Below are 24,661 nucleotides of genomic sequence, written 5' to 3' on the forward strand. Positions count from 1 at the left end.
GCTCTCGGAGGGTTAACGGCGCGATTTTTCAAAATGGTGGTGTGGAGGGAGAGAGGTTCCCGCCAGGCCCTGGAGCGGAGAAGGAGCGACCTGGGGCACGGCGGCCGGAGGACGCGGCCATAATGGGGCGCCGGAGCCGCGCTTCGGAGGGGAAATCATAGAGAGGACGCGGGAGGAGCGAGCGACCGGCCGGCACCATGGCGACCTGCATCGGAGAGAAGATAGAGGTGCGGACCCGACCATCCCCCGCGTGGGGGTGGGGCCGAGACCCCACCATTCTCCTGAGCGGAGAGGGGCAGGACCCGACCAATTCCTCCGGGACGGGAAGTTCCGAGCAGCCGCCCCGCCCCCTCCTGCTACCTGCTGGGGTAGTGCCTCCTCCTCCCCCCAGCACCCGCGCCCCCCCCGCGCCGGGCGTGAATTTTTCCCTTGGTTGTGTTGTGCTGGCTCAGGGCCTAAGGCCTCCCAGGAGGCGCCCCAGCGCAGTAAGCGCGACTGGGGAGGAGGACACGGATAGGGTGTCCTCTGCCCCGGTCATGCCCATCATCTCCTGGCAGCCTGAACACTGGCAGGTGGCAAGTGTGGCGAATTCAATAGCATTGTCTGCTCCTAGGCAACCCCTGCTCTCTCCCCCAGCTTAGTATTTCTGGTGCAACCTGATCTCAGACCAAACTACCAGGCAGATGGTTTCTACCGCCTGGTTGCTCTCCTGTCCAGACCTCGCATGAATCCTGCAGCTTCTGTCTCCCAGTGACCGCGAGCCCCGTGGCCAGCTGGCTGCAGTGCAGCAGACACTTGTTACTTCACCGTTAACGGCATGAGTTTCAGAAGCACCTATCGCTGCAGTCAGTCTCTGGCCACTCAATGGTGTATCCTTGGGTAAATCAAGGAGAAGGCAAAGACCAAGATTTTGGAGTATTTTGAAGTTCCTCTGCTACCAGTCTGTACTGGAAGCCGCTTCTCGTGTGGTGACTCAGCAGACAGAACATGTCTGTGATTCTGGCTGTGGTCAATCAGAGTTTTGTGTGGACTGGAGAGTCATGGAGTTGGAAGTTCGAGGTCGATGTATAGGTACTTTGCAAATTAGGGCCAGAGACCATAACATACTTTCCCATAGAAAATCTCACACTGCAGGGGTGGGTCATATTCTGGTGACAGTCTTCTCTTGCTAGCTATGGATCCTCCATAATACCATACATCCCAGTCAACACTAATACTACCTCATTGGTCACATACAAGTGATAGGAAGTATACGGAAGACATACATATTTTATCCTAAGGCTTGTTTGCCCTGAGAGTAACACTGAGCCAGGGGACGAATTAGCAAGGTTGTCTCTTTAACTGTGTTGTAGCCAGATCAACTGTAGTGATGAAGGGACATTGTTAGGGCCTAGGTTAGAACCCTAGGAAGTGAAAAGGTGATTGGGATGCGCCAGCTGTTGCAGTTGGGCTCAGCCCTTTAGGGGACAGGGTGGTGTTCGTGTGCCATCGCTGGGCGTCCCTAGCTGCAGGGACAGGGAAGGTTTCTGTGCGTCACTGTTTGGCCAGCTAAGTGCCCTTGTAAACAGCTTGGCCACGGCCCTCAGAGTGTGTGTGGGCCCCTTTCGTTTCCTCCCTGCCCTGCACATCTGTTGCCATCTCGCTTCAGTTGTCCCACGGGATCCTAGTAGTCACTGTGTTCAGGGCCCTAGTGCCCGCTTGTGGGGCGGAGCACCCCCAAAGGGAAGCGAGTCTTCTGTGTGGGGGCTGTGACTGCCCACGGCGGGGAGCATCTCTTTGCGGCCGCTTAGGACTGTCAGGCGGGAGGAGGGGAAGTGACTGCCGCCGCTGCTATGGCAGCGGGAGCTGGCGGCCGTTGTTCCCCTTTCTGCTCCCCCAGGCGCGGGAGAGCCGGCGGGAAGGCTGCCCGGCTCCGGCGCCGCGGTTCCTGCTCCCCTCTGGCCACTGTGTTAAGAGTGCAAGCTCTGGGGAAGATGCCGGAGTGGCGGCTGAGTCTCCTTCTGGTCCCCACGCCCAGCCGCGTTGCCGCTGCAGGCATGTCTCGCAGCCAGGCCGGGGAGAACTCCATCCAGGTACGCTCCTGGCGCCCTTCACCCCCCCCCCCCCCCCCCGTGGGCCAGGAAGAGGGCATAGGTGCTGGAACTAGGGATGCGGGTGTATGTGCGCTGCAGCACCCGGTGGTTTGAAGTGGTTTCCATCATATACCTGGTTTATAGTTTGACTGAATGGCTTTCAGCGCTCCTACTATAAAAATTGTTCCAGCATCCCTGGAAGAGGGGCACCCTGCACTGTGATGGAAGACTAACTGTGAGGTGTGCGCTCTCTCTCTCTCTCTCAGGATTTCAAGGTGGGGAACCTTCTGGGGAAGGGCTCCTTCGCTGGGGTCTATAGGGCGATATCCCTAAAAACTGGCCTGGAAGTGGCCATCAAAATGGTAAGTGTTACTACCGCCCCATACATGGCTGGAGAATGTGTGTGTGCCAATGTGGCTTGCGCAGGTGCAACCACTGGTGGACAAGTCACCTCAGCGCCTTCCTGTCCTACTATAGCTATGCATACTGCTGAGAGAATATTGCCTCTCACTGCTGGTATCTTCTCTTCCCTTGCCCAACTTTGCTTGTGGTTGCATCTCTAATGCCCTGCATTAGATTTTGTGGCTAAGAGCTAGTGATTGAATTGCATATTGCAAAGTTGATATATTTTAAGTATATTGGGGTGATGCCCAGACATCCCAATCTGATTGGGGCCTCTTCACGATCAGTGCAGTAGAAACACATAAAAGATGGGGTTGATCCTCAGCCTGTGTAAGTTATCATGGATTTCAACTGAGCTAAAATAATTTAAAGGAGGATAATTTATAATCTGAGGATGTGGCCCAGAGGTCATGCCTCAGAATTCATATTCTAAGAGCCTAATCCTGATATCAGTGAGGTTCCAACTGAGTGCAGGGGGTTCAGCTCACACAGAGTAGCGTGCAGGATTAGGACCTGAGTTTACAGTAGGCTTGAAAAATTCCACTGACCCATGGACAAGAAACTTACTTTACTTCTCTGCTAAAAAAGAAAAATCATTAGATTTTTCATTCTTATCCTCTTTGTGGTAATCGTGGGTAAACAGATTTTGTGCCTGGGCTGGTTAATCTTGATTGTATTGGAAGGCTGGCTTGTAGTTTATCAAAATATCTGTTTGTATTTTATAAACTTTACTTATTCATATTAACAATTTGGCAAAACTTTTGCTAGAATTAATACAGGATGTTTAGGTTTGTCTTCACAAGATTATATTTTCAGGTTGCATTTAAATCGTCTAAATATTGTATATAAATATTACATTTTACCACATTAAATATATCTAAATATTTCTTATCTGTTTTATTACTGTCTCCTTTTTTCAGTAGTTCTAGATTTGCATGCATAACTGCTTGTTTAACAATCAAATATTATTCCAAATCTATCTGTGTTTACTACTAAGAACAAGATATTAAGTGCACAATATTGTGATGTAAACTCAAAGTGCAGATATACTGATTTTAAAAAAAGTTAAATGTAGAAGGAACGTGCGTATCTGTAGGGTTACAAAAGAACTTGTGAAATGCAATGTATAGTCCACAAAAGTAGAGTCTGATGGTAGCATTCACAACATTCATTCAATTGTGGAATTTATCTTAAAATGTGTCTTGAAAGTACTTTAACTTGTACGTAAGTACTAAAACACTGATGTTTGGAAAAATATATATTGTCTGGTCCCTTTTCAGATAGACAAAAAGGCCATGCACAAAGCTGGAATGGTACAGAGAGTTCAAAATGAGGTGAAGATACATTGTCAATTAAAACATCCTTCTATACTTGAGGTAAGAATATCCTTACACTTTGTACACTACCTTAAAATTATGCAGTCTTCATTGTAAAAGTATTCTAACTGTTTTTATTCTGTTTTTATGTTCTAGCTTTATAATTATTTTGAAGATAGCAACTATGTGTACCTGATACTAGAGATGTGTCACAATGGAGAAATGAGCAGATATCTAAAGAACAGAATGAAGCCTTTCTCTGAGGAAGAAAGTGGGTTGGATTCTTTCATATAGTGACATTTTAGTCAGTATTTGTTTATCATTAAACAGGCATTTAATTTTGATAGATAAAAGTCCCTTTTAAAAATGTTTCACTGTCATTGCTTTTCCTTGGAGCAATTCTATGTAGCTCTAAATCTAGTAGTACTTGAAAGACTTTGTGACAATTGCATATATATTTGATGCATAGTTTCTTTGTTTTCTTGTTAGTCCTGTTTTGGGACAAGAATAATAGAATAAAAGAATAACAATAGTTGTGATTTATAAGCAGGGATCCAAGTTTTTTGTGATTAAAAACCCCCCACGATTCTTTGATTTAAAAAAAAAATAAAAATCCATGTTTTTCTGTGATTAAAATGAAATGCTGAACTTTAGTTTCCTTAGCCACAATATATATAGTTATCAATAAAACACAATGTTTTATTGATATACAGTAGAATCCTGTTAATCCAAGCTTCCATTTTCCAGATCTCCATATTAACCAAACCACCAGCCGCCTTGGGCTGACAGTGGCTGTGGCTCTGGTGGTCAGCTCCCACTGCGTGGGGCTGACTGCCCGAGCACTCCCCACTGCATCTTAAAATAAGGGATAGAACGCTCTTTGCCAATTCTCCTGATTATCCCAATTTTTGATTATCAATTCTGGCCCCAGTCCCAATTAAATTTAAAGTGCATTCAAAAATCAATCATAAGAGCGGGAGGTTGTATGCATTGAATAAGTGACATTGGTACTTTCAGCAAAATTAAGTTAATATATTTTTATTTTTTCAGAAAATGTAAAAACTGAAGATTGTTTGTAAAAATGGAAATTCCATGTTTTTTCTCTGGGAAACCGATTTCTTGCATCCCTTCTTATAAGTCCGTGTGCTACTAGAAATAAAATATTAAAAATTGGTCTTCAGTGATGCCTAGGTAGATCTTCCCTTTAACATTAAGGTGTAACCTTTGTTAAATTACAGTTCTAGTATGAAATATGACCATGTAAAATTGGCGCATTCTTACTCCACAGATTTGTGCCCCTTGTATTACATCTGAGTTACATCTCCATACAATAGGAACTAGGACTGTTGTGTGATTAAAAAAATAGAATACCATTTATTTAAATATTTTTGGAAGTTTTCTACATTTTCAAATATATCGATTTCAGTTACAACACAGAATACGTGTATAGTTCTCACTTTATATTTTTTATTACAAATATTCGCACTGTAAAAACAAAATAAATAGTATTTTTCAAAAAAAGAAAAGGAGTACTTGTGGCACCTTAGAGACTAACCAATTTATTTGAGCATGAGCTTTCATGAGCTCATGCTCAAATAAATTGGTTAGTCTAAGGTGCCACAAGTACTCCTTTTCTTTTTGTGAATACAGACTAACACGGCTGTTACTCTGAAACCTAGTATTTTTCAGTTCACCTAATACAAGTACTGTAGTGCAAACTCTTTCATGATAAAGTTGAACTTACAAATGTAGAATTATGTACAAAAAAATAACTGCATTCAAAAATTAAAACAATGTAAAACCTTATAGCCCACAAGTCCTCTCAGTCCTGCTTCAGCCAATCGCTTAGACAAACAAGTTTGGTTGCAATTTGCAGGAGATAATGCTGCTGCTTCTTGTTTACAATGTCATGTGAAATTGCATGGCACGGTTGTAGCTGGCGTTGCAAGATATTTACGTGCCAGATGCACTAAAGAGTCATATGTCCCTTCATGCTTCAACCACCTTGATGATGGATTCTGCTTGATAATGATCCAAAGCAGAGCAGACGGTCGCATGTTCATTTTCATCATCTGAGTCAGACGCCACCAGCAGAAGGTTGATTTTCTTTTTTGATGGTTCGGGTTCTGTAGTTTCTACATCTGAGTGTTGCTCTTTTAAGATTTCTGAAAGCATGCGACACACCTTGTCCCTCTCAGATTTTGGATGGCACTTCAGATTATTAAACCTTGGGTCGAAGGCTGTAGCTATTAAAAATCTCACATTGGTACCTTCTTTGCCCTTTGTCAAATCTGCTGTGAAAGTGTTCTTAAAAATAACGTGCTGCGTCATCATCGGAGACTGCTATAACATGAAATATGTGGCAGAATGTGGGTAAAACAGACAGGAGACATACAATTCTCCCCCAGGGAGTTCAGTTACAAATTTAATTAACGCATTATTTTTTTAACGAGCATCAGCATGGAAATATGCCCTCTGGAATGGTGGCTGAAGCATGAAGGGGCATATGAATGTTTAGCATATCTGGCATGTAAATTCGTAGCTGGCGTTGCAAGGTAAGTGCCATGTGGGTGCCTGTTCTCACTTCCAGGTGACATTGTAAATAAGAAGCAGGCAGCAGTATCTCCCATAAATGTAAACAAACTTGTTTGTCTTAGCAATTGGCTGAACAAGAAGTAGGACTGAGTGGACTTGTAGGCTCTAAAGTTTTACGTTGTTTTGTTTTAGAATGCAGTTATGTAACAAAAAAAATCTATATTTGTAAGTTACACTTTCACGATAAAGAGATTGCACTACAGTATTTGTATGAGGTGAATTGAAAAATACTATTTCTTTTATCATTTTTACAGTGCATATATTTTTAAGTAGAAATAATATAAAATGCGCACTGTACATGTTGTCTTCTGTGTTGTAATAGAAATCAATATATTTGAAAATGTAGGACAAAATCCAAAATATTTAATACATTTCAATTGGTATTCTATTTAACAGTGTGATTAATCACGATTAATTTTTTTGAGTTAATCACGTGAGTTAACTGTGATTAATCAACAGCTCTAATAGGAACATTGGAACAGCCACATTATTTTCTGCTTTTGCTGGGGGGTTTTATTCTTTATACTGCAGATCCAACACAGGTCAAAAAAGAGCTGGAGTCTGGTTTGTTTTGTGTAGCATCATTGGAACTATTTACCAATTTTCAAAATGGAGATGGATATGAAAATAATGTGGCTGTCCATATGGTACTGAGGGCCTAATCTTGTTTGTGGAACTCTTTGGTAAGGATGATGATTGATACATTGGGAGGAAAGAATCCACATTGAGTTAGCAGAGCTGGCAGTTCAAAAAAAGCACCCCCCCTATATTTGTAAATTGTGCACATTTCATATGGAAATCATTGCTACAAGAAGCACCAATCCCCATGTTGTTACTGCCAGAGTTCCTTGTCAAGTAGATATACACGTCAAACAACCGATTTTTGTTGGTCTCTTGAATAGTGATTCAGGACAGATGTTACTGTACATTTGGGGATTTTTTTTTTTAAATCACTGAAATACTTGTCAGTGCAATTCATTGTCTTTCACCTGTTAAAGCTTTGCATCATCCCCATAACACTCAGGAGCCAGAATCAAGTGATAGAACAGGAAGCTGCAAAGCAGCATGGTTTAACCAATTTGGAAAAAGTTACTTAAAAAATACTGTCTGCTGGACACAAACTAGTCTTTTGTGTGGAATGGTGACTTTTACCAGTACAATTCATTCCTCTTTCCCCAAAGTTTTCTTAAGGTCTTTGCCCTTTGCAGACTCCTAAAGGAGGAGTGGGAAAAGAGACTGAATATATTGGTGGCGGGAGAATAAGGGAGTTGGCCAGGAGGCTAGCTTCTGCAATTTGAAGAATGGTAGTTGGTGTTGCTTTCCAACCAATATGTCTTTAATTGCACTCCAGGTGGGAGGCAGAAGCATTGAAGAATACAGTACATCCCTAGGGATGACTACCAAATTTAAAATGCAGTTCTATTCTGAAGGTAACACCACTGTCTCCAGTGGGATTGCACAGGTGCAACTGATTGGAACTTGTAAACAATGCATTAACGAAATACAAGTGAATATAATTCCTCTTCTACTTGTGTTGGCTCTGCAGTGCCAACAGGCATTGAGGGTGGTACAAACTTATTTTTCTCACTAAGTCATAAGGATTTGTTGAATAAGATCTTGCTTTTATGTCCTCATGTAGAGTCATATTGACTGAATTTAGAGGGTCGAATGATGAAGCAGACTTGTACACAGTACACTTGGGAATACTTCTGAGTGGTTTCAGGGCAGAAGGCTGCCTTGTAAAGGTGACTACTGTATTTTAGAATAACTTGTAACTTTTTTTTTTCTATGCGCTTCATGTACTTTGCCAAGAGTGCATCACGTACACAATTAGGAAGGATTGAGCTGTAATAAGGATTGGTAATTGAAAGGAAGTGAGAAAAAAATGTTATGTTTTGTGGGATAGAAGAGGGGTTAATGGTCATTTGCCTCAGCAAACCGTGCTTCCTGCCATAGTCATAATCCTGAAGCAATGGTACAGGACACTGTTTCAGTCTGTGTGAATCCTTAAGGCATTCACCCTCTTGCTCTTCTCTGTTGCGTGATTGCTTTACCTGTTGTGGTAGGGAAAACAGTTTCTAATTGTAACTTTTAAATTAGTTTAGTGGGAGAAGGGACTGCTCAAGATTATTTGTGTTTTCATTATTGCTAACTTCTGTGCCATCTTATTAGTGATCTGTTACATGGTGTCCAAATATCTGGTCTCTTGTGTGTATATATAACCTATACATCACACAAAACAGATTGGTTCTAGGAATCTGCTTTATATACTAACTTCTAGGGCAGTGATTTTTTTTTTTTTTTCAACCTGTTTTCATTTGTGGGCCCATAAAATTTTTCAAATGGAGTTGTTTGACTCATTTGGAAATCTTAGACATAGTCTGTGGACCACAGGTTGAAAACAACCATTCTATGGTAACAACAACCTTTAGGGGACCCAAATGATGTAGTCTGCGGACCCTCCAGGGGTCCTCAGACCGCAGGTTAAAAGCCACTGTTCTTGGGTGTTCAAAAATAAAATCACTGCCCCATATTAACAAGTTGTCAAAGCTTCTAGGGCCAGTTTTAAATATTTTCATTTTGTTCTCAAGTTCTTGATTCAGTATGGTTTTGCACAGTGGCAAAGAAACAAATTTGATTACTAGATTATAAGTCCCATTACTGTGTTTCATGGATTTGCCTTAGAAACAAATAGTCTTGGTGAGGCAGCTAAGCAGTATGGTAACAGCAAATCTCTCCTCTAATCTTTCATATAATGACAGTTACATTACACATTTTTAGTAGTAATTTGATCCTAATAAATGGATCTGATTGGGGCAGATAAGCAGATACTTAAAGTCATATTTTGATGCTTACTGTTTCAAATATTCTACTAAAACCAGATCTTATATTTCTGTGTTCTAACAGCACGACATTTTATGCATCAGATTATCACAGGGATGTTGTATCTTCATTCTCATGGAATATTACATCGGGACCTCACCCTTTCTAACCTTCTACTCACCAGTAATATGAACGTCAAGATTGCTGATTTTGGACTGGCAACGCAATTGAAAATGCCTCATGAAAAGCATTATACAATGTGTGGAACTCCAAATTACATTTCTCCAGAAATAGCCACACGGAGTGCACATGGACTTGAATCTGATGTGTGGTCTTTGGGGTGTATGTTCTATACTCTTCTTATTGGGAAACCCCCTTTTGACACTGACACAGTCAAGAACACATTGAATAAAGTAGTATTAGCGGATTATGAAATGCCAGCCTTTTTGTCAGGGGATGCTCAAGACCTTTTACACCGGTTACTTCGCAAAAACCCAGCAGATCGTTTAAGTCTTTCATCTGTGCTGGATCATCCTTTTATGTCCAGACATAACTCAACACGAAGTAAAGATTCAGGAACTGTGGAGGATTCAATGGACAGTGGAAATGCCACAATCTCTACAGCCTTTACTGGCTCCTCCAGTGTCAGTATAAGTGGTTGCTTGAAGGAAAAGAAGAGGGTCTTGGTTGGTCAGCCACTCCCAAATAAAATGACTGTATTTCCTAAAAATAAGAATTCCAGTGACATTTCATCTGTGGATGGAAGCAGTTCTTATAATCGCTGGGGAATTCAGGGAAAAGAAACTGGCATAAGTGGTAGGGGAAGAACAATGCAACTTACTGAAGAGAGGCCACATTCACGTTATCTTCGGAGGGCCCATTCTTCTGATAGGTCGGGAGCATCTCGCAGTCAGACTCAAGGAATATCAAACACTGTGGAGAGATGCCATTCCATAGAACTGCTTTCAACGACCAGAGTAGGAGTGATGGAAAATACAGAAAGATTTTCACCTGTAAACAGCTATGGTGATATTCCCCCTATATTTAAGGATAAGACTTCCTGTAGTTCTGGTTCTTTTGAAAAGCACACATCTCCACCTGTGAAAGACCAAACACAGTAAGAATCAGTCTGATTTAGAATTGGCAGCTTTAAGATAAAATCTAGAAGAACTATCTATCTTGTTAAATGCATAATGTCATGGAATAAGCTACAGTAGAAAAACATATATTTAAATTTCAGTCAGCACAAATGCATTTTCTGTTAGTGTTTCAAAAATGAGCTCTGCTCCTATATGTCCCTGGTGAAAGCTGAAGGGTCCCACCATGAGGGAAGGAGCAAGTCTTGACTGCTGAAAGTCTCTTTAAGTCGAGTTTAGATGCCAAGTAGGTGGAGGATGTGGCTTCTGCCAGTGTAACTGGGGGCTGCAGAGGGATGGGGGAAGAAAGCACCAAATGCAATGCTTGACCAGTAGCCATTGTCCTCTGCATGTGCAAGTTCCAGGTCCTAACTGATGAGAGCCCTGGCTGGCTTGAATTTGTCAAACTTCAATTAACTTCTAGTATAACTATAAACCAATATATTTATTTGAGACTATATTAATGGAAGTAATATTGGCTTTTTTGCTATATTTTCCTGATGCACCTGTCCCATGTTATCTGGAATCTTCAAAGTTCCACATGATTCTCTTAGCCCCCACAAAAATGTTCTGTTACTGTCTCTGCATCTGGAATAGTATTACTCTTGTTATACAAACATACAGTATAATCTTGTTTATAGATGTCACTTTTATTTCACAAAAGCTATACTACTCAGTAAAAGAGCCCCTTTGTACAAATTTATTTAGCTTTAGGCTCAATAGCCAATAAATATTCATGTTTATTGTTATGGAAACACTTACAAATATTTCTGTGTATTTAGCTCAAATTATCTCTGTCCAATGAAGCCCAGTATTGGTTTATTAGAACAGAAGTCCCAGACTGAAACAATGCAGCAGTGGCTTGGAAGCATACAGACAAATGGTATGAATTTACAGAACGTTGTCTTTTTAATTGTCAAGTTTCCATGACCTATACAAACTAAAGAAATGCTGTTACTTGCCCCAGGCATGTAATTACTTACTTGTCTTATTAAATTAATATTTCCTTATTTGTGAGACAAGGACACATCTAATTATGTGTTGTGAAATAATCCAGTACAATGGGATGTACTGCTAGTATTACAAAAGAAATTGGACATTAAATAGTATTCGCTTCCATGGGGAGGTATGGGAGGTGCAGTATGGCTTCCTGGAGGAAACATGGGAGGATACTTAAAATAACAGATTATTGTGATGTGTTCCTTTGTGCCACCTTCAATATTTAAATGTTTTTCTATCCAGATAAACCCATTATGAACTAAAAGGATAGTAAATGGTACAAGAATAACTGCCTACAATAGCATAAATGAAGCTTGATAGTCAAATTGTATAGCACTCTGAAATGAGGTCATCCTCTCCTTTGGCTACCATCATTAACTTTCTGATTTTTTTTTTCATTTATTTTACTAATAAAAACAACTAGTACCATCAGGAAGATTATAATACAGAATTGTATAGACCTTCTTCATTGTTCAGTGCTGACCAGAAGCAGAACAACTCTGTCTATTTAAATGATGATTTGAAGTGTGAAGGGTAAAATTTTCAAAAGCACTTAAGTCCTACTGACTTTTTCTAATGGGATTTAAGTTCCTGAATGCCTGTCGCTTTTGAAAATTGGACTCTGGTGCTTTTGAATATTTTTACCTTAACTTCACTATTTTGAAGATACTGCGATGTCATTCTTTGAATAACATAAACATTTTCTGTATGAGTGTAGAGTATGAAAGACATGATAATTAGCGCTGCAGAAGGGAGGGTGGAGAGAAATACAAAAGACACAGAAGGGAAGGAGGAGTTCTTTGCCATGCATTATATTACATCATATATGCAAACTGTACATAATAAAGATGTAATTTAACTAAGAGGTTTAAATAACACAAAACCACTCATTTTTCTTTGTTTGATATTGCCAGACTCTCTTTCCCTTGGGGGAATTGTAACCATATGATATATAGTTGGAATTACCCTATTCCTCATAACCTAGCTATCTCTGCTCTGTTGTGCTCGTGCTCTCTCTCTCTCTCTCAACTCTTTTAGTCTTTTTGTAATGCATCTATGCCATGGCAGAAAGAATGCACTCAGTGTTTAGGTGAAGTAGAGATGAGGTGATTAAATATCTGCCTCATTTAATCAAATATATTTGATTTAAATATCAAATCTGAAGTAGCAGTTATGGCCAAATCAAATATAAAAGCAATCTGTTCCCTTCGTTAAAGGTGGGAATATCTAGCATAACTATTCACATCTAGTAGTGTAATCTAAATTTCTAATTTACCCTTTTGCTGACACATTACACATAAAAAGCAGCATATTGTAAATATTAAGTTATTTTTTATTTATGGCAGTAGCATATTCAAATATTCTATTTGTCTAGTTTATAGCTAAAATAGAAAACACTTCTTAAAAAGTGCATTTGAGAAGTGTTTTTTATTCTATCAAGAGTTTGCTATATTGTAACTTCCGTAAAACTCGGTAGTCCTTTTAATAGTACTACATATATTACCTGAGTGGTAAATTAACAATATTTCTTTCCACCGAGGGAGATGAAGTTTGATTCCTGTTTTAAATTAAATAAATATTTAGAAGTGTACTAGTAGTGGTATAATTTGGAAACAAATTATTCAGAAATGGTGTTTCAGTTAAGGTACTCTGCACTCACTATACTTAAAAGGCAGTGATTAAAACACATTAGTTGCATAGTGGAATTTATTTTAAATTGTATTGGAGTTCAATACATATCTTTCAAATTTGAGAGTCATTTTAGTTTATTCCAAAATAAAATGGACACCCTGATGTCACAGCCTAGAAATGATACTCAGTATTGAGGGCTAAACCAGCCTTTCTTCTTCAGTTACTTAGTTTTATTTTTAAATTTTAGTTACTTTGAAATTTTTTTTAAAGACCATGAAATAGTTCCTTCCTTTCTATCCCACCTCCACTTGCCCCTTAAGAACTCAGAAAAATCTTCCAAAATAATGAATTTCTTAAACCTCTAACCTGAATACACTTATTCTATTTTTCAGCTCAGCTGAGAGAGCCTCTGGATCACATCAGTACTGATAACGCAAATGGAGGTTTCCGATACCATCTAGGTGTGCAGCAAGAAACATCAAGAAATGCCTGGAATGGCTTAAAAGATCAAAAAAATCCCAGTGCCCCCATTGACATTGCACATTCTATAAATCAGATCAGTACAAAGAAATATACCTCTGGACTTCAATGTAAATCTGAGAAAGCTCAACCAGCATCTGCATTTGGTCTCTATCCAACTTCAGAACAAGGAAAAGCCAGGGGCAAAGAACTATTAGGACATCAGAAACCTACACTGCGAAGTATTGTGTCTCCTCTGAATGCTCACAGGCTAAAATCAATCAGACAAAAAACAAAAAATGCAGTGGTGTGTTTCGTTTTTTGAAATTATAAAAATATATATTTATGGATTAAGTATAGTGAAAACGGAGATCCTTTTCTTTTATGCAGTTGCTCAGTAAAACAGGTGTGCTCACATGCTTTAAGATGTATATTAAAAGAAATAATCAAAGATTAGTATGGTATGGTAAATCTCAGTCTTCATTAGTATGGTAAATCTCAGTCTTCATATAATCTAATGCCATTACTGATTTTTGGCACAAATGTTAGTGTTGTCTCATTCTGAGCTTACAAGTAAAAGAAAAAAGAAAAGGAGTACTTGTGGCACCTTAGAGACTAACCAATTTATTTGAGCATAAGCTTTCATGAGCTACAGCTCACTTCATCTATGAAGTGAGCTGTAGCTCACAAAAGTTTATGCTCAAATAAATTGGTTAGTCTTTAAGGTGCCACAAGTACTCCTTTTCTTTTTGCGAATACAGACTAACACGGCTGTTACTCTGAAACCGGTCATCAAGTAAAAGAAAACTACAACCTGACACAAACTAGATATTATTAAAAATAGGCATGCTTTTCTAAGTATTTGAAAAATGCACACTTTAACTTTACAGGTCTTGTTTTCAATGTTAATGTGCCCAAATTAAACTATTGTGTGCATGAGGTAGCAATATAAAACATGAACGTTTCCTTTTAAGCTATGTATCTTAATTGGAATTGAAGAGAATAGTCTTGCTCTTTCTCTCACAAACACCCTTGACCTCTTTTCCTCCTTGCTTTTTTTTTTCTCTCCATCTCTAAAAATAAAGTTTTTCAGTCCCTGCTTATCTCAATTTCTTGTTTTTCTCATTCTTGTCTCTTTTTTTCCTTTTTCTCTTACTGCTTTTTTCCCCTTCATCCTCCATCTGTTCTTTCTCCTCCCTTACCCTAGTATTTGAAAAGGTATTAGGGCTGATCTACCTCCTAATTTCTGATTGGTCGCTTCAGGAAGCCACACACTTGGCTATATAACTCTTTGTTCATGCTGAACAAGCATTAGAATTGTCCTAAGGAATAGCATTACCTGTACAAGTTACTTCAGGGAGCACAAAATCAGCTGCTTGATCTTTGTAATACCATTGTTCATTTTTATTATGAGTTTGCCATAAACATGGAGAGGGAGGAAACACAAACTTTTCTGATACATTTTTTCCCCACAAATGTATTGTGTCATTTGGGCAAGAAATTACATTTTAATATGGCTTTTATTTTTATATGTATTTTAGGTGAGTATTTTAGATGCAGGAGAAGTGTGTATGGAGTTCCTAAAAGAGCTCCATTCCCAAGAGCTTGTGAAAGAAGTTCTCAGAATATCTTGTAATGGAAGTGTGGTGAGTAGTAATTTAACTTAAATTGAGCATTTCCATTTATTATAAATATCAAGTGACTGTAGTACTAAACTGTTCAGTATATCACAAATAAAAATAATAGCCTTTAGCAATATTAACCTTAATTAGAGTATGTTTGTTTAGAAAGCAGTTGAATATTTTGCATCAAGGATGGGTGCGAAACTGCAGATATTTTCTTCTTCGGTAGTGCAGCCTTTAAAATGCAAGTAGCAGATTGATTTGTTTGTCTTTTAAAGAAAAGAGATCTCTGATTTTAGTTTTAGAACTAAAACTGGCTAAACTTTTAGTTGAAACCTGCCAAAGTAAATTAAAATAGATAGACAGAGGAATACAGTAGTTAAGCCTTGCATTGTGTAACTTCCATCCACAGCTTTCAGATAAGGAATATTGTGATATATTGTATAGCAATATAACTATAAGATTTTGGGGGGCTTTTTGTTAGATCACAGTTTATCATCCGAATGAAGGAAGAGGCTTCCTTCTTGATGATGGACCTCCCTCTCCTCCTGAAGATGTCGTTATGTACGGCTTTGACAACTTGCCAGGTAGTGTGAAATTTCTTTTGTTTTAAAAGAAAAAAAAAAAAGTAGATTAAAAGTGTAATTTTTAATAAACTTTGTGCATGGTTAGAATGAGTACTAGCTTTTAAATACTTCATGTTGAATACAATGGAGAAAATGTCTATTCATTTAGGAGCAAGAAAAAAACTAGAGCTCTAATTGAAACAAACTACTTTTTTCTCCTTTGAAATGTAATGGGATTGTTATATAACAAGCGAGTAATATATTTCACTGAATGGTTAGTACAGCACCCTACTTTTTACTTTAAAGATCATTCATTGACTACCAAAGCTACCTTGAAAATATTCATAAACATGTCTATTGCTTCCTAATTTAAAGAAATCACTAACATATGCTTTAAATGATATTAATGTATGAATCTACAGAAACAATACATTCCACATGGATATGAATGTCCTAACTTTAACAAAATAAATAAATAAAAAAGGTCAGGGGTAAAACACTTAAATAGCTCTGTAAAATACTACCAGGTAAGTTCTTGAAAGCTGACTTCCCCCCCATTTTCAGTTAGTAACAGCTAGACAGTGACAGATCTCACAAATTAAAAAGAATTCATTATAATTTGTACATACATATATATTTTTCCTTCTGAATTAATCAATTAAGAGTTTTAAATCTTCTTCTTTTAGAAAAGTACTGGAAAAAGTACCAGTATGCAGCCAAATTTGTACAGTTGGTAAGATCCAAAACACCAAAAGTTACCTTCTATACAAGATATGCTAAGTGCATGTTGATGGAGAATTCACCTATTGCAGATGTTGAAGTTTGTTTTTATGACGGTATGTATTCATATGGACAAAATTTTTAGCTTTTTACTGCAACAATTAAACCTTATTAGCAAAATTGTACTGAAATCCTGGTGATCAAACAGAAACCATGTGTAACTTCAAGTTTTATTTAAAATTTTTTGCCTAAGACCAAATTATGAATGCTTCCAAGTTTAAAAAGGAAAGAGTATTAGAATTTTTTAAAGTACTGTATATATTTTAGTATTTTGTCAATTGTTCTTCATCCTAGCGCACACAGGCCATTTAAATACTGTTAAGTTACAATACACACTATCTCCTTGCAGATTCAATTATCCAGTGTTTTAAGCATGCACCACAAGAGTGGTATTAAACTACTGTCGCTCTCTTGTGGCTTTGTGGATCATCTTCCTCCCTACCTGTGTTTTCATCATTTTAGATGGGTGAATAGTGTGCTTGCTCTTTGATTTTTCCCTGTCATTATTTAGGAAAAATTGTGGCGTTTTTAGTAGAAACCACAAGAGCAGGGGATCCAACCATGTCTCTAAATGACTTACAAATAAAGTAAAGATTTCAGGCCAAATTCTTTTCTGGTGTAAATAGGCATAGCTGCATTAAAATACAATGAAGTCAATCTTAGCCCTTCCAAAGCAATAGTAGTAGTAGGTGGTGTTTTTTTTTTGTTTTTTTTTTTTTAAGATTGTGTAAGAACACAAATAGATTAGTATTCAGGTAAGTCCATTTTTCAATAGCACTGCTGAGAAGTGCCTGTTCCGCAGAACAAGCTCTTGTTCTGCGGTATTTAAGTGGCCCCTTTCATTTAATAAAGACGAATAATGAATACATTCTTCATCTTTGTTACAACAGTTGTAACACAAGAGCACTATCCTCCAATACTTGATTTCACTACCTTAAGATATTCCAACTCAAGACATTAACAGTGATTCTCAACCTTGCCAGACTACTGTACCCCTTTCAGTAGGCTGATTTGTCTTGCGTACCCCAAGTTTCACCTCATTTAAAAAACAGTTGCTTACAAAATCAGACAAAAACACAAAAGTGTCGCAGCATATTATTCCTGAAAAATTGCTCACTTTCTCATTATTACCATATAATTATAAAATAAATCATAACCCCAGGTAGAGAGATACTGCTATAGTGTATATACAGAATTGTAAAAAAGTGATTGTATGAAATTTTAGTTTGTACTGACTTTGCTAGTGCTTTTCATGTAGCCTGTTGTGAAACTAGGCAGATACCTAGATGAATTGATGTATCCCCTGGAAGAACTCTGTGTACCCCCAGGGGTACATGTTGGTTGAGAACTACTGTCAACATAAATGTTTAAGAAGTAATTTAAAGGTGAAGTAGGTGTGCTATGATATTCTGGCCCGAATCTCATGTATACTTGGTTATTGTTTTGTTTTGTGTTAAATGCATGTTTTCAAATTTGCACAGGAGCTATATCGGATACTGAATATACACTAATACATTAATATATGTTAACATTATAGTTGACCTATTTAAGTCGCTTTTTGATTTCTACTAGTTTAGAGTTCATCTTGGAGTGAGTTAAAGGAATTTATATGTTTCTCTTTGCAACAAGTCTTACATATATTATATTATTTCTTGACAATTTCTGAAGAATGTAGCAGTAGTAATTTGCTGCACTTGGTAACTTTTGATATTTTAGAGAAAAAATAGATTAGACTTTGTTTTTATAGGGGCAAAAATACACAAGACAGCAGGTATTACTCGAGTGATAGAAAAATCTGGGAAATCCTACACTTTGAAAGAAGAAAGTGAAAGTGGCCTGAAGAAGGAAATACAAATATATATGGATCATGCAAATGAGGTAAATATTTATTGTATAGGCACCTCTAAGTGCAAAGTGCCTGCCTCTAAACTTGCAGCCTTTTTCACTGAGGTTGGCTCCAGCACTATTTTCTATCCTTTTGGTGCCTACTTTTCTTTTTAATGTTATGACTTTTTAAAATGCAGTCAGAATTTACAAAGTAATGCTATCCCTATATTTGATTAGTTAACTTTCAATGTAAATTAAAGATAATTGTGAAAAGAGCCTCTGTTGCTTTTTTTGCAAAGCAACCTTGCAGATATGTGAAGCAAAAAACTGCCACTAATCTGCCCTCCATGGAATACCCATTTACTAATCAAGCTTTCAGGCCCCATGAATCCCAATAAGCAGTCACAGGAATAATCACACCACCTCTCTGTGGGCTCAGGGAATAAGAAACCAAGACCGCCCACCCACTGTGTGCATTTCCACTCCCTATCCTCATTTTACTGTGAGCTTCCTACACTGGGATCCTGCTTCTGTCTCCTCCCTTGGCCTTTGAGAAGGGAAAGGGGGGGTGGTATGGACTTTGGATCTTGCCCTTTAGGGGCACATTTTCAGTGCCCCTATAGAGTGTGATCCAAAGTCCATTGAAGATAATAGAATTCTAACTGACTTCAATGGGCTTTGGATCAGGTGCATGGGGAGTGAGCTTTTTTGAGCTAAAGGAGAATGAGTTGAGCTCCCCCTAAAGGCACAGCAGTGTGTGTCTAGCAGCTTCTCTCTATACTGCTAACAGCAGAAATGCAGCAGCCTTGTCAAAACCAATTTCCTCTTTACCAGTAAGCTTTAGCAAGGTTGTTGCAAACACCAGGCACATCTGTCACATTAAATAATCCATGTTACAGATATTTATATAGCACTTTCATGTTCTGAATATAAACTAACTTTTTTTTTCTCTTCCCCAAAATCAGGGACACCGTATTTGTCTTGCATTGGAAGCTGCTGTTTTGGAAGAAGAAAAGAGAAGTGGAAGTGTTCCCTTTTTTCCAATAATTGTTGGAAGGTAAAAGTTCCTTTTAAATTGTAGCAAAACTAGGTATGTAAACATTTAAATCTCTGGATTAATAGACTCTCCTTCATTGGCATAAAATACAATTAGACTGCATGCAGATGAGTTAAAGAAATCTAGATCAAAAGATAGCAAACACATATGAAACCTGAAATTCTTAACTGAATGGTGTTATAAAGTGCTTCATAAACACAGCCCAATTTTACAGATCGGATAGTAGAGCAACAAAGGTTAAGTAACTTGTCTGAAGCCACACAGTCAATTGCAATTAAGAGAAGCCAGATTTCCTGACTAAGTCTGCTGCACTTCATGCAATTATCCCCAGTAAGAAGATTCACAAAGACCTTTATTCTTGTGCTCTTTTTAATTTCCAGGAAGCCAGGCAACACTGAATCTCCAAAGGCTTTGGCACCTCCCTCTATTTCAGTGGATGTAAACTGCACAGTGAGAGATGCTACCTCAGCGGATAGAAATATAGCTGTGAACTCTACTCCTTGTCATGTTCCCAACATAAATCCTTCTGTAAGTAAACAAGTACATAGACTTGATATCGCTGTCTAGTTAGAATTTAAATACTCAAACGTTACATTCAAATACAAAGGTACATTTTTATGGATTTAACCTTTGTACCTACCAGATTTGATTACAAATACAGTTAGATTAAAATGTTTTATAACACAAATTGACAAGCAAAGAAATTGCAACTTTAAGCTTTTGATCTTCAGCTCATTTGTTCTGTCTAGGTTTTGTAGGAATCTGAAAGAGACATGTCATGCAGTACCTAACAGCAGAAGGGCACAGTTTGATAACCTTACTTAAGAATTTATTTTTCTAAACATAGAAGTATTTTAATTATTGCAAAGAACTATGGAAGAGCTGTCTGAGGCACCTTCTGGTCTGGATGTGCTGGAAATGCCTCATAGGATATTAACAAGCATTCAAACTATGGTTCTGGGACATCAATGTTTTTTAAAAGCAATGCATTTTATGTGAAGCTTTGTTTGGTATTAGTGTTCTCTATAAAAAAACCATGTCTAGCATGTCAAAAGGCCCAAGGAGTTTCAATAACTGAATTGAGAAGAAGCAGGTGCATCTTGTATGTTGCCTCCTTTAAATGTCTGCTAGACAAAAATATGTTACACACTGAGAGACTAAAGAATAAGAACAATCCGCTGTATTCTTCTCTTCGTTTGTTTCTCTTAGTTATTGGTCAAATGATCATCTTAGTGAGAACTATTCTTGTAACTAACATGGTCTGAAGCCTGTTTATGAAGTAGAGAATCACCACAGTTGTGACAGTAGGAGACTCTGGTTAAGGGGAAATAGGCTTAAAGTAGAAGAGGGTATCTGCTCTCTCAAGATACTTAAGTGGTCGAAAAGAGGTTTTGTTACCAGTCCTTTAGTTCAGAGGATGAAAAATATATAGTGAAAAGTATCAATTGCTGGTTTGTGATCCATGCATGCTGTAGAGTAATTAAAGTGGTCAGCTGATGTACATAGGAGACTACATATTTTAACCAGGAATAAAGGAGCATAAACCTCTATTTACTGCTAAAACTGTAAGTGATCATGGTCTCATCATTAGTAAGAACAATGGTGTTGTGCAATTCTTGGTGTTCTATTTTTAGATATCATATGAAGGCTCTGCATTCACAACTACCATTCCTGAAACAACTTGCTCGTCCAATCAGCAAAAGGAATGTAGTCCGAATTCAGCCCAGCTTTTAAAATCTGTTTTTGTGAAAAATGTTGGTTGGGCTTCTCAGGTGAGTAGTGAATTGCTAATAAAGTAGACAAGTCCACTTTTTCTTGGACTTGAATTAAGTTTTTCTTTTTTTTAACTAGAAGAAATGATTAATTTTGAAAATGTATTTAGGCTTCACTTGCAAGCAGGGAGTACACAGTAAGTTTAATTAAACTACAGTTTTGGTCATTTTTTTGAAGGCAGATAGGTTGGAAAGTATAGGATAGGGCAACAAGATGTTGGAGGGGAGGCTCAATATGAATGAAGACATTGGGAACTAGCCTTGAGAGAAGACGTGAGTGGAGTAGTTCAGCTAGCCAATACTACTTATTGAAGTTCAGATTAACTATCTGAGACAATGGGTAAGACCAGAACTAGTGGAGATATATATATATATATATATATATATATATATATATATATATATATAAATAAATCTACATGAAGAAAGAATTAACATAATAGAAAGAGGCTCTCTTCTATTGTGGTATATACAGAATGACCTCTCCAACAGAGGTGGTAGTGAACTAATACTAACCTTTTTAAACAAAGGGGTGACACTATGCGTTAAACTAAAGAGCTATTGGTCACTTTTGTACTTGTCATTAGTTGGGTACTATTTTGGAGGAGGAATTAGGAACGAATTTTCTATTCATTGTTGGATATGTTTCTTCATGGTCTTTGTGCCAGATAAGGGGGGAAAAATTGAAGTTTACAAAACAGCAAAATTGTTTTTACATAATCCAGACCTGAATTTATGACCTGCTTCTGGTCCTAAATGAGTCTGTAAATTTGTGTAGTAATTTATCTAATTATACCACATATTGTAGAACCAATAGCCATACAAACTAACCTTGTATTAGTTTTTCTACAAATGTTATTGCACAATTCTTAGCCAAATCGTACTAGTAAAATTGCCAAAAGTGCCAAAGTCCTATTTTTCAAATCTGCCTAAAAATCCCTTTGAAAGACAATGAGGCTTGGGCTCCTAGGTGACTGGCACTTTTGAAAACTTTACCATAAACTTCTTAAAATAGATAGTTATGGTATGCAACTTTAATTATTTGAAGTTTTCAAGCTGTAATAACTTTGGACACATCTCTTGTCAGTTGACTAGTGGAGCAGTGTGGGTTCAGTTCAATGATGGATCCCAGTTGGTAGCACAAGCAGGTGTTTCTTCTATCACTTACACATCTCCAAATGGCCAGACAACTAGGTGAGTCTTAATTCTATAAGCACATACATTACATACAAAGTAAATGGAAATACAAGATAAATTTTGCAGTGGGTTTCTAATGTTGACCTTTCAGTTACTATTTTTTAACTCCTACAAATGTTTGTTTTGATTAGCATGTTAAGGAAATTAAAATCATCTCTTTACTATAATTTCATCATATGGAAACTACCCAAATAGTCTGTATGTGTAGTACTATGTTCACAGTGTGTGGATAAAAACTTTACTAGTGTTTGTAGCATCAAAAAAAAAAAAAAAAATCCAAAACAAAACCCCAACTGTGTATAACTTCTGTGTTTTGGTGATCAAATAAGTGTAGGAATAGCACATAGTAAAATTTATCATGGGTCAGTCCTGGCTAAGATGGGAATGGGTTCTGTCCATATCTCTTCAGTATGAGATTTTTATTTATATTGCTTGCTCAGTGACTAGAGGAAGCTTTAATGAAAAGAACTGTCCATTTTTCTGAAAACATGTCCACAATTTACAAGTTCAGGGAATGCCTTAGTAAATAACTAAGCTACATCAAGTATATATACCTGATGATCTCAGCCCAAACCGTAGATGACGTTTTAACACAGTAGCTGTTCTATTTTGAGTCTCAGGCAACTATGGCAAATAAGTTTTATTGCTGTTCAATGAATAAAATTAGGAATTTCACACAATGGAGTGTACAGTAAGATATCCGTCTGGATACTATATTTGCAGTTCGCTGCTCAACTTTTCTCATGTAGTTTATCAAGTTATTATATAATCTCTGCAATTCTGCAAATAAAAAAAAATTAGATAAAAAATTCACTGTTGGTGCTCAAGGCACCAAAATACATTTTTAGAAAAATCAGTGAGTGACTTGACTTCAGAGAGGCTGGGCACCCACAACTCCTGAAATCAAGTTAAGGTTCCACAGATTCCTAACTTGAGGCACCTAAGTTTGAAAATATCTTTACTCTTTTTAGTATTTTAAACTGCTGAATCATATGGATGTTCTGGTCATAAAAATGGCTTCTACTACTTACTTGTGTAACTTCCTCCACCTGCTAGGTATGGAGAAAATGAGAAATTACCAGAATACATCAAAGAGAAGCTGCATTGTCTGTCTTCAATTCTTGTGATGTTTACCAATCCATCTGGCCCCCACTGACTAACACAAAGCAACTCTTTGGGCTTGAAGGTTTAATAAATAACTTGCTGGCATTCAAGTAAAGTGACTGGTTTACTCAGTTTACCAGAAACTTTTTCAGTTCAGAATTCTACTCCGTGATGTCTGCTAAACAGCAGGAAGGAAAGTGTTGCTATTGCAGCTAGCCAGGCATGTAATACTTTCCTCCGATAGAGGACACACAGTTGTTCTATGAAACAGATTCTGGGCAATCTCTGAGACTAAGTGATTTTTCAGGTAAAGAATTCCTGAACAATCAATTAGAATTGTACATAGTGTTTGTTTTCTCTCTGTGTGTGTGTAAGTGTTTTTTTTTTCTCCTCCCCACTGCTCAGTCAATGCTGGCCATCAAAGAAAAAGCATTTGTGCTGTTGAAATATTTGTACCTGTAAATAAGTTGTATTTTATGTGGCTTACAAGTAATATATGTAAAAATATATATTGTTTTATACTTGTTTTATATTTTTATAGCAACAGTTTCTAATGAAATTTCCCTGCAAAAGCATTTTATAAAACAAAAAATAATAAATGCAGTGGTAATTGTCCAGATGACTTGGTTCATTTAACAAAACCATTGCCTAGGGCATTCTCAGATGATGGGGGTGTGTGTGTGTGAGAGAGAGAGAGAAAAGGTACAACTTCAGCGGTACCATTCTGATACTGAATTGTTATACCAATAAAATAAAAACCATCAGGATCTTATTAAAGGGAATAATGTAAAATGCCACATTTATTGTGAATACAGAAAGAATCATTGTAAGCAGTTATAGCTATAACATTCCATTCAATTTCATATTTATTAACACATTAATTCATACACACATAAAGGTTCTGCAAGGTTATCATAGTTACCAGCCTTAGAATTGCTCATGCCAAGCAACTGGCTAGGTGGCCTGGACATGAGGGGGAAGCAGGGCCTTGTCAGATGCTCATCTGATGCTCCTGGAAGTTGGTTTGCAGAATCAGACCTTAAAGTTCTCAGTTTCTAGAGTCCATTTTTATAGGAACTTATTCCTATGCCAGTCTATGGGAATTGCTTCATCATGCTGTTGCTGAATCAATCAGCAGATGGCACATTCCTGACAGCTCCCTATTCTTTGGTTCTCCCATCCTTGAGGCTGAGTGGATTCCAGTCTGCCCTCCGGGGGTCGTCTGGTTGTTTCCACTTGATACCTTCTTCCGCCGATGGACACTGGATTCTTAGGCTGGCACCTCCCTGATCATTCATTTAT

The 24,661-nt window shown here is 37.8% G+C and overlaps 1 protein-coding gene across 2 annotated transcripts; it reads left to right on the plus strand.

The window, feature by feature from the left end:
- Positions 1–24,193, plus strand: PLK4 (polo like kinase 4). 2 transcript variants are annotated; one of them, XM_073341093.1, is made up of 16 exons: positions 1–227; positions 2,339–2,434; positions 3,755–3,850; positions 3,947–4,061; positions 9,293–10,325; positions 11,127–11,227; positions 13,368–13,741; positions 14,976–15,080; positions 15,541–15,643; positions 16,309–16,458; positions 18,150–18,280; positions 19,195–19,286; positions 19,667–19,814; positions 20,921–21,058; positions 22,146–22,252; positions 23,312–24,193. In XM_073341093.1, exons 1-16 carry the CDS (start codon positions 198–200, stop codon positions 23,409–23,411), a joined length of 2,919 nt encoding a protein of 972 aa, XP_073197194.1. In that variant the 5' UTR covers positions 1–197; the 3' UTR covers positions 23,412–24,193. The 2 variants fall into 2 exon arrangements, with proteins under 2 accessions (XP_073197194.1, XP_073197193.1); XM_073341092.1 differs by lacking the exon at positions 1–227 and adding an exon at positions 1,990–2,072.
- Positions 24,194–24,661: the final 468 nt, after the last annotated feature.

This window comes from Lepidochelys kempii, chromosome 4, assembly GCF_965140265.1.
Source record: "Lepidochelys kempii isolate rLepKem1 chromosome 4, rLepKem1.hap2, whole genome shotgun sequence".
In the NCBI taxonomy this organism is placed as follows: Eukaryota; Metazoa; Chordata; order Testudines; family Cheloniidae; genus Lepidochelys; species Lepidochelys kempii.

What these genes read in the sequence shown, in the direction of transcription:
- PLK4 (XM_073341092.1), top strand. Translation starts at nt 2,037, where the DNA reads ATGTCTCGCAGCCAGGCCGGGGAGAACTCCATCCAG. An exon ending in CCTGTGAAAGACCAAACACA is followed by an intron (nt 10,326 to 11,126) that starts GTAAGAATCAGT and finishes CTGTGTATTTAG; the next exon opens with CTCAAATTATCTCTGTCCAA. An exon ending in TATCTTGTAATGGAAGTGTG is followed by an intron (nt 15,081 to 15,540) that starts GTGAGTAGTAAT and finishes GCTTTTTGTTAG; the next exon opens with ATCACAGTTTATCATCCGAA.